General features: G+C 60.2%; 1 protein-coding gene across 1 annotated transcript in view; it reads right to left on the bottom strand.

Annotated features, from left to right (window-relative positions):
- Positions 1–11,845, bottom strand: part of SLC6A3 (solute carrier family 6 member 3) — a 35,533-nt gene that overhangs the window by 10,509 nt on the left and 13,179 nt on the right. Inside the window, exons 5-9 of the mRNA XM_007471907.1 lie at positions 11,102–11,236; positions 7,180–7,283; positions 5,638–5,762; positions 1,890–2,002; positions 598–726 (exon numbers count right to left, since the gene is read on the bottom strand). Coding sequence (XP_007471969.1) covers positions 598–726; positions 1,890–2,002; positions 5,638–5,762; positions 7,180–7,283; positions 11,102–11,236 — 606 coding nt within the window. The remainder of the gene's footprint in view (positions 1–597; positions 727–1,889; positions 2,003–5,637; positions 5,763–7,179; positions 7,284–11,101; positions 11,237–11,845) is intronic.

The raw sequence follows: 11,845 nt of genomic DNA, 5'->3' as shown, positions 1-11,845 counted from the left end.
CTGCTGAACTCGGGGTGTCCGGTGTGGCACGCCTCGCCCACCAAAGCGCGCTTTCCAAAGCATAAACCTGGCCTGCAGTTTCAGTTGACAGACAACTTCTATTTTCTGAATCACTAAAATTCAGTCCACAAGCAGCTGCTCAGGGAGCCGCGTCTATTCCAAGAACGGAAAACGCCTTTCCTCCCCAGCAATTAGGGATGAAAGCAAAGCAAATGCCAAAGTTGGCAGGTGAGGGAGGGGACCTGGGTCCTGCATCCCCCCGACGGGCCTCCCCTGACCCTCCAGGCCCACAAATCCACTGGCTCTTCCCAGGGAGCTGTCCAGGTTCTGAAACGCTCCAGACCAAGTGCTCAGGCACCCCGGGACCGCGTGAGGCCATGGCGACTCTGAGTGACCGTGGCTCCCTGCATGTGTTCAAGGCCACCCCGAGTGTGACCACAGCCACCCGCATATTACAGGTCATGGGTTGTTTGGAGGGGTGCAGCCCTTGGAAATGCTGTGGTTCTGTCTGGTCTGACGGCAGTAACCATTGCTGCCCAACACCACATGCTAATGAGACGTTGCCAGGCAGGCGAGCGCAGGTACGCAGGTACGTACGTTGGTGACGCAGAGGAGGGAGAGAAGGAAGGTTGCCAGGACGATGACGAGGGTGAAGAGCTCCCGGTGCCTGTGCAGCAGCTGGAACTCATCGATGAGCCCGGTGATCACCGACTCCATCCCGCCCATCTGCAGCCGACACAGGGCAGAGGAGCGCTGGGGGCGGGGCCGGCGCTCCGCACCCCGCCTAGGCCCCCATTCGGGTAACTCAACGGACGCGCACAGAGTCAGGAGCTGCACGGTGTCCGGGGTGCAGAATGCACCCTCGGCAAGGGCTGCTCTGGAGACACGGCCGCTGGAGAGGGAGGACCTGGGGTAGATGCCCTGTCCCCTGGTGAGGATTCGCCAGACGGGGGGGTGGAGTGCTACGTGGCCCTCGTAATACCTTCCCCTACGTCGCCACAAAGGCTCAGCTCTGCTGGGCTTTTCTAAGCAAGTGTCTGTCCCACAAGTGCAGCTTAGTTTTGCTCCCAGGGAGGACCTGGCCTGGCCACTGGCCCTGTCCTCACTGATTAAGCCCTCCTGACTCTCGGTACTGTCGTGACGGGGTGTCGCCCACGAAGCCCGGCCAGCTGGGGAGCCTCCCTGCCCTGCTCTGTTGGGACCGCCTCCTCCAGGAAGTGCTGATTATGGGAGTCACCGCCAAGGGCTGTGCCCACCCAGGGGGCAGGTGACAAGGCTGACGGGGAGACGGAGGTGGAGGGCTACAGTGCGTGACCAGCAGTCACATGGTGGGGATCCGTGGTCCTCTGCACTTTCCAGGAAGCTCGGATGAACGTGGGGCCTGAGGTCTCGGCTGGAGGTCCCAGCAGGCCACGTGGAGGAGTAGCCCGAGGAAGTCCGCCTGCCGGGCCAGTGCCCATGCGCATGCAGGGCCGCCACAGGATGCCCAGAGGGCCTGGCTGCAGCCTCCGCTTCCCACCCCGCACGGGCACCCTTCCTCCTGGCGGCTGAGGGGCAGGGAAGGCGTGAGTCAGGCTGCCCGGGCCCTGTGTGTCCCGTCACCCCGTTGCCTCGTTTTCCTGCACAGCCCTGCTGCCCCAAGCCCTGTGCCTGTGTGTTTAGGACTCTCGGGGGGCTTGCTGTGCCCCCCCACCCCCAGGGAAAGAAGAGGGGAGAGCTGGTCCGAAGCCTCCTTGCCCGTTACTGTGGGACCCTGCCTCCCACGCAGGGGATCTGTGCAGGCACAGGGGTTTGGGAGACCCACAAGGGCATCCGGGGCCGGCCTGGCCCTGTGAGGGGCTGGCTGTCACTGGCGGGCCCACGGCATGCGGAGCGCCGAGGTCACTCACGGCGCTGTCGATTCCCAGGGTGAGTAGCATGACGAAGAAAACCACGGCCCAGACGGAGGACAGCGGGAGCGTGGCAAGCGCCTCGGGGTAGATGACGAAGATCAGCCCTGGCCCTGAAAGCAGACCCTGCCCGTTGCTTCCCGCCCCCCCCCCCAGCCCCCCCCAGCCACTCGGGACTCTGACGTCCTGTGAACATGCCAAGCTCACTCCCACCTTGTGGCCATTGTTTGGTGCTTCCCCTTCTACATGGAATGTTCTCCCCCGACAGTTGCCTGGCTCACTCCCTCGCCTGCTGCATCCCGGGCATCTGCTCCAATCTCATCCCCTCACGTGGCCTAACCTAACATCGTAGTTTATGTTGGAACCTGCTCCCGTCCCTCCTGCGGCAATTCCAATCTCCCTTACCCTGCTCTCTTTTCTATCACACTGACCAGAGTTTAACGCTTCCCCCCCCCCCCCCCAGCTCCACCCCCGCCCGGAGACCACAGTAGGGCACAAAGCCCTGCCCACGGCCTTCTTTCCGCCCTCCTTGGAAAGTCCTCCCTCCTGGAATTCAGGGCCCAGGACTCTGGAGAATGGAAACTGGATCCATGGGAGGGGGGGCCTCTGTTCTGTCCCCTCCAGCCCCCGACCGCCTCCCAGGGCTGTGCGGGCCCTGGGAGAGGAGGGGGCACAGCCAGCGGGAAGAGGGTGGGAGGGGCTGCCAGGGGCCCTACCCTTTATCCCTCCAAGCACTCGGGGCGCCTCCTGGTTTGTTTCTTGTGCCTGTCGTGGACACATGTGCGCTGCCCACACACTCAGGCAAGCTGTGGTCCAGGTAGCCCACACTGTAGATATTTTTCTGTGCCGACATATTACTCTGAGTATCATCTTTAGAAACCACGTACTGTTATGTGGTTTGGAGATGGGGCGGACAGACCCCTCCAAGACTGCGGTGGGAAAGCTGGGGGCTGGGGCGAAATCTCAGCAAGCATTCCCAGAGTAAAAAAGATGCCCACAGGAAAGTGCTAGTTGATCATTTTCATGGGTAACTTAAAAAGATGTGCCACGTAGCTCACTGGCACGGTCTCCTGAGCACTTGATCACGGAAGTGTAACATTAACTTTTCTGGTTCCCTCGTCCTCAGTGGGGCCTGTGTCGGGTGCCAGCTGCTAGGAACAGGGCACTTACTGATCCTTCTAGAGAATCAAACAAAGGCCTGAGCCAGGGCCCACCTCCCAAGGTCTCTTAGGAGCCCCAGTGTCAGGCCTGTGCTCTGCGACTCCCAACCCCACGGAAGGAGCAGGGTTTCCGGTGTGGAGCCAAGGGGTGGCTCGTTTGAAAAGCTCTACAGTCTAAATGCCACAAAGCTGGGAAGATATAACCAAATGCTCGGCTGAACGTAAGGCCAATATCCTCACCTTTCATTTCTGTTCTTGGGTTAACATTTCACCCTGTTTTCTTGAGAATTAGAGCTATAAATGACATTTACTTTGCTTGTGACGGAAATGCATAGAATACATTCAGCTTACTTCAGGGGTTAATGGAGTTTCTTGCAAACTATTGCTACTTATCATAATAAAGGGCAAAAGAGCGGTGAAAATGAATAAATGCAACAGTGAGTAAATTTCACTGCTCTGTATTTATTTGCATTATGTTCCCTTTCTTCTGCCTATATTGGATTTTTTTTTTTTTTCCTACAGGAAAGAGTATGGATTTGGAAACACTTGCTGAGATTTCACCCCAGCCCCCAGCTTTCCCACCGCAGTCTTGGAGGGGTCTGTCCGCCCCATCTCCAAACCTGTTTCCTGCTTTCAAAGTGCAGCTCCAAATGTGACCTAATGAAACTTCAAAGCTTTTGCACAGCAAAGGAAACGATAAACAAGACGAAAAGACAACCCTCAGAATGGGAGAAAATATTTGCCAAAGAATCAACGGACAAAGGATTTATCTCCAAAATGTATAAACAGCTCATGCAGCTCAATATTAAAAAAAACAAACAACCCAATCCAAAAATGGGCAGAAGACCTAAACAGACATTTCTCCAAAGAAGACATACAGATTGCTAACAAACACATGAAAGGATGCTCAACATCACTAATCATTAGAGAAATGCAAATCAAAACTACAATGAGGGATCACCTCACCCCAGTTCAAATGGGCATCATCAGAAAATCTACAAACAACAAATGCTGGAGAGGGTGTAGAGAAAAGGGAACCCTCTTGCACTGTTGGTGGGAATGTAAATTGATACAGCCACTATGGAGAACAGTATGGAGGTTCCTTAAAAAACTAAAAATAGAATTACCATATGATCCAGCAATCCTACTACTGGGCATAACCCAGAGAAAACCATAATTCAAAAAGACACACACACCCCAATGTTCATTGCAGGACTCTTTACAATAGCCAGGACATGGAAGCAACCTAAATGCCCATCGACAGATGAATGGATAAAGAAGGTGTGGCACATATATACAATGGAATATTACTCAACCATTAAAAGGAACAAAACTGGGTCATTTGTTGAGACGTGGATGGATCTAGAGACTGTCATACAGAGTGAAGTAAGTCAGAAAGAGAGAAACAAATATCGTATATTAACGCATAGCGGGGGTGGGGGTGGGGCTGTGATGAACTGGGCGACTGGGATTGACATGTAGACACTGATGTGCATAAAATTGATGACTAATAAGAACCTACTGTATAAAAAAATAAATAAAATAAAATTCAAAAATTCAAAAAAAAAAAAAGTGTGGCTCCCAACACTCAACTTCCCAAGGACTGGATGGGCTGACAGGGCTGACCCGCTGAGAGCTCAGGGCGCAGGTGGGGTTGGTCCTCTGTCCCCCTCAGCCCCTCCCTGAAGGCCGCCCTCCCGCTCAAGAGTGAGAGGACCCAGGAGGGGTCCCCCAGCCCCCGGGAGAAGAGGGGCTCCCCAGGGGAAGGGAGGGGCCCACCCCTGAGCAGGACGGTCTCGGGGGAGGCCCCTCCTGGCTCACGCACAGAACGATCCTGCCGGCCGGTGAGGGTGGCAGCCGTCGTGGGAGGCCTTGGGGTCCTGGACTGACCTGGCTTTAGGCTGCCTAAGCCGTGACTTTCTGCCCAGCATCCCGGGGGCTCTCTGCTGTGGGGCCCAGCTTGGTCCCTGTGTCACCTGGGCCCATGCCCTCCGCCGCCCACTCCCCTTCAGCTAACTTCCTAGTTTGCAGACACTTGGTGTCTGTGACGGCATGGTGAGCAGGTCGGGAACACGGGTCTCTGTCGTCACCGTGTCCAGAGACTTCAGGGGCTTCTCAGCTATCATCCAAATCCCCTCTACACGTGCCGTGGCCACCGGGTATTTGGAGGAAAAGCTTTGGAACAGAGTAACTGCTATGTCCAAACCAGCCCAGATTCTTTCTGGCTGACCACGCCGAGGTCCGTGCCGCTCGCAACGGCTTGGAGCCCTGAGCTTCGCGTCCCTGGCCAGGTGTAAACAACGGCGGGGGCTGCCCAGTGATGGCGCCCGCCCTCGTCCTGCAGCCCAGCGGCCTCTGCATGCGGCGCGGTGGTCCGAGGGGGCGGGCGCGGGGGGCGCGGGGGGGGCGGTGGGTGCGCTGCACTCAGGATCCCGTTCTCAAGTCGCATCAGCAGCTCTTGGGAAGGGCTCTGGAGGCCTATGCTTTTCCCTCTAGGTCCGTAGGGACAGCACTCGCCGAGAACTGGGCAGCCCGGACCTCGGCAGCGGGCGGGCTGCGGGGGGGCCTGCCTGCCCCGGGGCACTCACCGTCCTTGGCCACGTCCCCGATGGGCACACTGTGCTTCCGGGCCACGTACCCCAAGAAGGAGAAGACCACGAAGCCAGAGGAGAAGCTCGTCAGCGAGTTGACGGAGCTGGTGATGACCGCGTCTCTGCGGGAGCAAGACGTGCTGCCTCAGCACCCGCCTGGAGCCGCTGCGATTTCCAGCCATCATTCGCAATTGACTGCGTCGGGGCAGGCAGCTCCGGGGGCGCTTCCCCAGCCGAGCGGGCCCGCCCCTCCTGCAGCCCCAGAGGCTGTCCAGGGCTGCCCGGCACCCGGTGACGGCGACAGGACCTCCCCCCTGGACCCCCCACTGAGCGGCTTTGGGCTCTGGCCAGACGTTGGCTGGGCCAGGCCCTACGGCCTGTCCACGTTTGCCTGGGGACCGAGGGACTCGTGGGACCCCCGACTCAGTGCTGAAGGCGAGACAGTCCCACCAGCGAAGCTGGGGCTCCCGGTGGGCAGCACAGACGGCCACAGGGGTCCCTACCCCTGCTCGACAGGGGCTGCCAGGCGGGGCTTTGAGACGTCTCCCGGGGAGCTTGTTAAGATGAAGGTTCTGACGGGGCGGGCCTGGTGGGCCCCAGATGCCGCGTCTCCCATTGGCTCCTGGGGGCCCCGTGCTGCCGGCCTGTGGACCCCACTCTGACGGCTGAGAATTCAGAGAGCGGGGGAGTGGGGGAGCGCGGGGTCAGCCCTCCTGGTGCCCGAGTGGAAGGATGTTTGCAGGGTGCTCAGACCCAGGTGGGCACAGGGTGGGCTCTGGCCCTGCCATGCAGACTCCACCTTTGTGTGGCCCTCTGGGTAGTAGTCAGTCTGGCCATTTTGCTGTGCACACCGCCTTCGTATTTTTACCGCATTTTTATCCTCATGATATGAAAGAGAATAAATACAGGCTCACGAAGGTCAAAGAAAGCAGTCCTGGATGAAATTCCTTCTCTGTTTTCAGAAGGATTTCAGGGCCAGCAAGTGGCTGCAGGCCACTCAGGTCATCCGGGCTGGGCGGCCCCAGCTGAGATGCTGCCAGAGCTCTGGGCGCACAGTGAAGCCACTTTCCGGCTTGTCCTGGTGCCGGGTCCCCGGCGGCCTCTGCACAGAGTCTGGGATGCCCCTGGGGCCCAGGATCCCTAGGTGCAGGCCAGGTGGGGACACATGCAGGCCCTTCCTCGTGGGGCACGTGCGGGAGGAGCCCCACCCCCAGTGGCGGGAGGACGGGGCCGGCTGGGTGGGGCAGGGGATGGAGGAGGGGGCAGCGGAAGGGGCCTGGGTTGCGGGGGGTCCGGGACGCCTCCTCCCGGTGAGGTGATCAGCATCTCCACTGCTTCAAGCCACAATCAACCTTGTGCCTAGAGCTTCCCTGTTCAAGTTCCACTTTAAAAGGCATTTGGCTTAGAGTTGCAAGCACAGCTCATTTTCCCCTCCCTTCATCCAGGGACACATTATCTCTTAAAGTCAGCGATGCCCCCGCATATAAGCTGTGTCCCCACTTGGTCCTGCAGACCCTCTTACAGGAGCCCAGGACTCACCTGTAGCAGTTGTTGGTGAATTTATTGTAACTGGAGAAAGCTATGAGCACTCCAAGCCCCACTCCCAGCGAGAAGCATATCTGGACGGCGGCGTCTATCCAGACCTGCGCGGAGCAGGGACACAGACAGAGCGGTGAGAGGTCCCTGCGGGGGGCTCAGCCAGCCCAAGGACAGGGAGTGGTCATGGGGAGGTCCCACAGACGGCCGCACCTTCGATGCCAGGGGCTCCAAGGAACAGGGTCGAACTTAAACTCGACATCATTGTCAACAAGCAAATGTCATCTCAGGGAATAAACCTTTCCCGCGTTGCTGGCCCCGAGAGAGCCTGAAACACAGGGGGCTGCATCTTGTTGCAGGACCTGCGGTTTCTCATTACTCCAACTGGTGAGCGTTGGTCTGGCCCATGACCCCGGTAACAGCAGTAATTTATGGAAATGCTGTGTGACGTGCGTGCCTCAATCAGACACGTGCCCACCAACACCCGCTTTCTGTCCTTCCCATGGAAGCACATTGTGAGTGCATGGTGAGTGCACAGTGAGTGCATGGTGAGTGCACAGTGAGTGCAGGGTGAGTACATGGTGAGTAAAGGGTGAGCACGCGGCGGGACGTGAAGAAAGGCCTGTGGAGCTGACCGTGGCTGTGACACTGTGTGCTTGCTGGGGGTGGCACAGGTGACATCCGGGTGCTGACACACACGACAAGTGAAGGCCTGCAGTTGATACTGGGCCAAGGAGGTATTTTAAAAGTCAGACACGACCCTCTTGGGTCAGGGTGATGTGGAGACCAGCTGGTGATGGTGATGTGGGCCCCCCTTGGCCCTGCACAGCCTGGGGCAGGGATGAAGACAGTGGAAGCCCACCCTGGGGGACTGGCCAGACCTGCTGTGCCGGAAGGTCTTGGGGGCTGTCCCCACAGCCCGTGGTGCAGGCCTGTGGGCCGAGGTCCTCAGGCAGTGACTCCAGAGCTCCCCAGCTGGGGACACAGGGCAGCTGGCCTGAGTGTGACTGAGTGAGGGGGCTGGACGTGGAGCCCACATGCCAGGACCAGTGGTGCTCGGTCCTTCGGGCGGCATGCCCAGTCTTGGGGTCACCCCAGCACTGGGGACAGCATGTTTCCCAGCTCAAGGCCTAGAGTGGCCGGGTGGGCAGGGGACCAAGGGGCCCCCTCGTGCTGGTCATCAGCCAGCTCGTCTGGGCAGGTAGCTGCAGACAGGAGCCGGTGTCGCCGGGGGGCTCCTGTCTCCTCTCGACCCCAGGTCCTCACAGTGGGCAGTGGCCACCCCAGAGCCTTTGCATGTGCAGCTCACCCATCAGGTTACGCCTCCCAGCCATCTGCCAGGCCTTTGCTCACTGCCGCTCCTAGGACCCAGCTCCAGACCCAGGCCACGGGCCCCCATGGGGCCCCCCTGGGCAGCCTCTCGGAACTGACCTGGACTTGCCCTTCCTTTACTTCCCGTCCTCCCCTCTCCTGCTGGAATGGAGCCTTCCCAGACAGCACTCTGTCTGTCCAGCCCAGACCCCACCTGTCCGATGGAGCAGCTCCACGAGAGCTGCAGATGAGAGTCTGGACGGCCTGAAAGCGCTGGGCCTCTGGATGCCACTGAGGACATTGACGCTGACCCCAAAGGCAGTCCCCTTCATCCCCATGGGGGTCTAGAAATGGCCCCAGGATGCAGGGCAGCCTCCACCTCAGAGCAGCACAGGGTCCCTGGTGCCAGGGGCACAAGAAGGGACGGAGCTGATGGTTACTTTCGCCCCATCCGCTTGCCGGGCAGGCCCCTCAGTGGAACCTCTGCTCCCACCCGGCCCGGACCAGTGAGGACCTGGCCAGGCCCCTCCCTGTGGTCCCTCTGGACTGATCCGCCATGGCTGAACCCACAGGGGGTGGTCAGGGACGGGCCTGGGACGGTGCTGGGGCCCTGAACCCCGATCTGGGCCAGTCCCCAACCACATCCCCTCGGGGCCTGTGGGACCTGGGCCCCCACTGCCAAGCCCCAGGGGAAGGGTGCCGGGGCTGCTCGGTCTCTGAGGGAGGCTGTCCTGAGCCTGGGAGAGGGCGTACAGGCAGGCCCTGGGCCCGGAGCAGCCCTGGGAGGACGGCTCAGGATGGCCGCCAAGCGGGTGAGGCCCAGACCCTGCTCTGTCCTGGAGGACGTGGTGCAAAGTCGGCCAGAACCCCACGGAGGCACCAGGAATGGCCCCAGCCTCCCAGCTGGGGACTGCATAGACCTGTCCTTTGGGGACCGCGGTCTCCCAGGAGCCCAGTGCTGTGGGCCTGCTGTGTCCTGGTCTCTGCTCTTCCCCTCACTAGCTGACGGGACTGTTAGAGGCAGGGACACTCAGGTCAGGTCCAGTCCTGTTGTGTCTCCATCGCCCACCACCTACACCTGTCCTTCTGTCATCCATCCGTCATCCGCTGCCCGTCTGCCTATGATCTATCATCCGTCCACCTGAAATCTATTATCCGTCTCACGCATCTGCCAAAATCTACCTCACACGTGACAACCACCGGTTCCTACTTTTCTCTGCTTTCTTCGCACCCCTGGCATCTGTCTTGCGCACCCTCATGCCGCCTGTCCTTCCTGCCTGACGCCCCACTTCTCTTTGACTTCCAGATCACGCCCAGCTGGGCTTGGACGCCCAAGGCCACCTCCTCCTGCCAGCACCCCCCAGCTGCCGCGGGCTTTCCCGAGGACGGATGGCCTGCTGACCTCTCAGCTCCCCGGGCTCAGCTCTGCAGCTGTGGGGCCCCAGACCCGCTGCTGGATGGACTCTGCCTTTAGCCGTCCGTGGAGACCCATGTGCTGCCCTCACAGCCTTGGTCCTCGGGTGGGCTGCCCGGCCGGTGCCCGGCACTGCTCACGGATGCCCTTGCCTGTGGGCTTGTGGGGCCGAGACCGTGGCGCTTTCCTCTCACTGCCCCTCGGCACCCGACCTCCGCCCTGCCAGCGCCCCCCATTCCCAGGGCTCCTGGGGTCGGAGCCACCTCTGCCTCCCCTTCTTGCCCTTCCTGCCCACTGCTGCCCCAGGGGGTGCCTCCTCTGGCCCGATGAGCCCCACAGCCGACCCTCTCACAACCTGGCAGCGTCAGGCCACGGCCCCACGCCTCAGCCGAGACCGCCCTCGCCCTCATGCTGCTCCGGGTAGCTCAGTCTCCCTGGGTGGCCACTGGGGCCCCTCCCTCTGCCCCAGTCTAGTCCACCTGATTTTCCAGTGACCCCGCCTCCCGCCCAGCCTCCCTGCTTCTGGGCCTGTTTCCCTGCGATGCTGCTGCCTCTCTCGCTCTCCACCCACTGCCGCCCCGCCATTGCCCGGCCGAGCCTCCTCTCTTCACGAGGTTGTCTTCCCATATTTCAACCCAGAATTACCTCTTCCTTTGCTGCAGGCTGACTGTGGACTAAGTTCTGGCCACGATGCGGTCACGTCATGCCTTTATGCCGGGCGCGCCGGGGTGCTTGACCATCAAGGTCTGGCTCCCCGAGGGGGGACCCTAGTTCACGCAGCCCCAGCCCAGCTCCGAGGATGCATCCGGGGCCAGAGCTTGTGGCTGCGATCCAGCTGAGAGGCAACACCCTCGGGCACAGACTGGGCGGCCCCACAGGTGCTCATCCGAGGAGCCGGGAGCGTTCCTCCAGGGAGAGCACGGCCCACAGCGAAGAGGTCGAGAGGCCGCCGACTCCCGCTCTCTCCCTGCAGAAACCTAGGTGACCTGTTCCCCTAATGTCCTTATTCTGGTCCATTCAGCTGCTTGCTGTGCCCACACGGCCCCTTCTCACCTGGACAGGGAACTCTGCTGGGTGGGCCCAGCACACAGCGGGGAGAGTGAGAATTGCTGCCCGGCTGCAGCCTTTGGGGTCTCCTGCCTGGGACGTAGAGCCCCATGACCCACATGGACTGGGGCCGCGCGTGGAGGGTGCACTCACCGAGGCCTCGCAGAGCCGATGGAAGTCCACGCTCAGGTATGCTCTGATGCCGTCCACGGCCCCAGGGAGGGTGATGCCTCGCAGAAGCAGAGCAAAGAGGACCACGTACGGCATGGTGGCCGTGATCCACACGACCTGGGGAGAGCACAGTGTCACCAGGCCGCACCGGCCACCGGCTGGCATGGCTGGGCACAGGGTCACCCTCATGGTTTGTGCTCAGAGAGGGGGGCCTCAGATTGGGAAGCCCGGAGTCCCAAACAGTCACAAGACACCAGCTCAACAAATGTCTCCTGGAGCGAGACTGTCCAGTGCCTTCTATCCTGTATGTTGTCTTTCCCAGGGCTTAAAATGAACAAACAATTTGGCAAGGAGGGAGCCCTCCTTCTCTGCACTTGGGCGGTGGCAGTGGGCAGCAGTGGCTGAATTCCTGATGAGGGGGATGTGAGTGATTTGCACGGACTGCACGAATGGGCACCTGGATCACTTGTGAAAGATGGACTCTGGGCCACGGGGGAAGTGGGGGAGAGCACCTGTGGCCGTCGGAAGACTCTCAGCTGCTGGAAGTTCACTGCAAGTGCTACCCGAGGGACGGGGGCTTTCTGGCCACTGTTGCTTTGGGCGCCCACATAATGACCAGAATATTTTCATCAGCAAAAATATTTTGCTGTGCTTGTCTTCACGCTGAAAGCACTCTCATGACATCACTCTACAAGCACAGCCACCTGTCCCAACCCGCCACGGCCA

The sequence above is a fragment of the Lipotes vexillifer genome, unplaced genomic scaffold (assembly GCF_000442215.2).
Source record: "Lipotes vexillifer unplaced genomic scaffold, Lipotes_vexillifer_v1.1 scaffold1063, whole genome shotgun sequence".
In the NCBI taxonomy this organism is placed as follows: Eukaryota; Metazoa; Chordata; class Mammalia; order Artiodactyla; family Lipotidae; genus Lipotes; species Lipotes vexillifer.
This window is presented reverse-complemented; position numbering and strand designations above follow the sequence as displayed.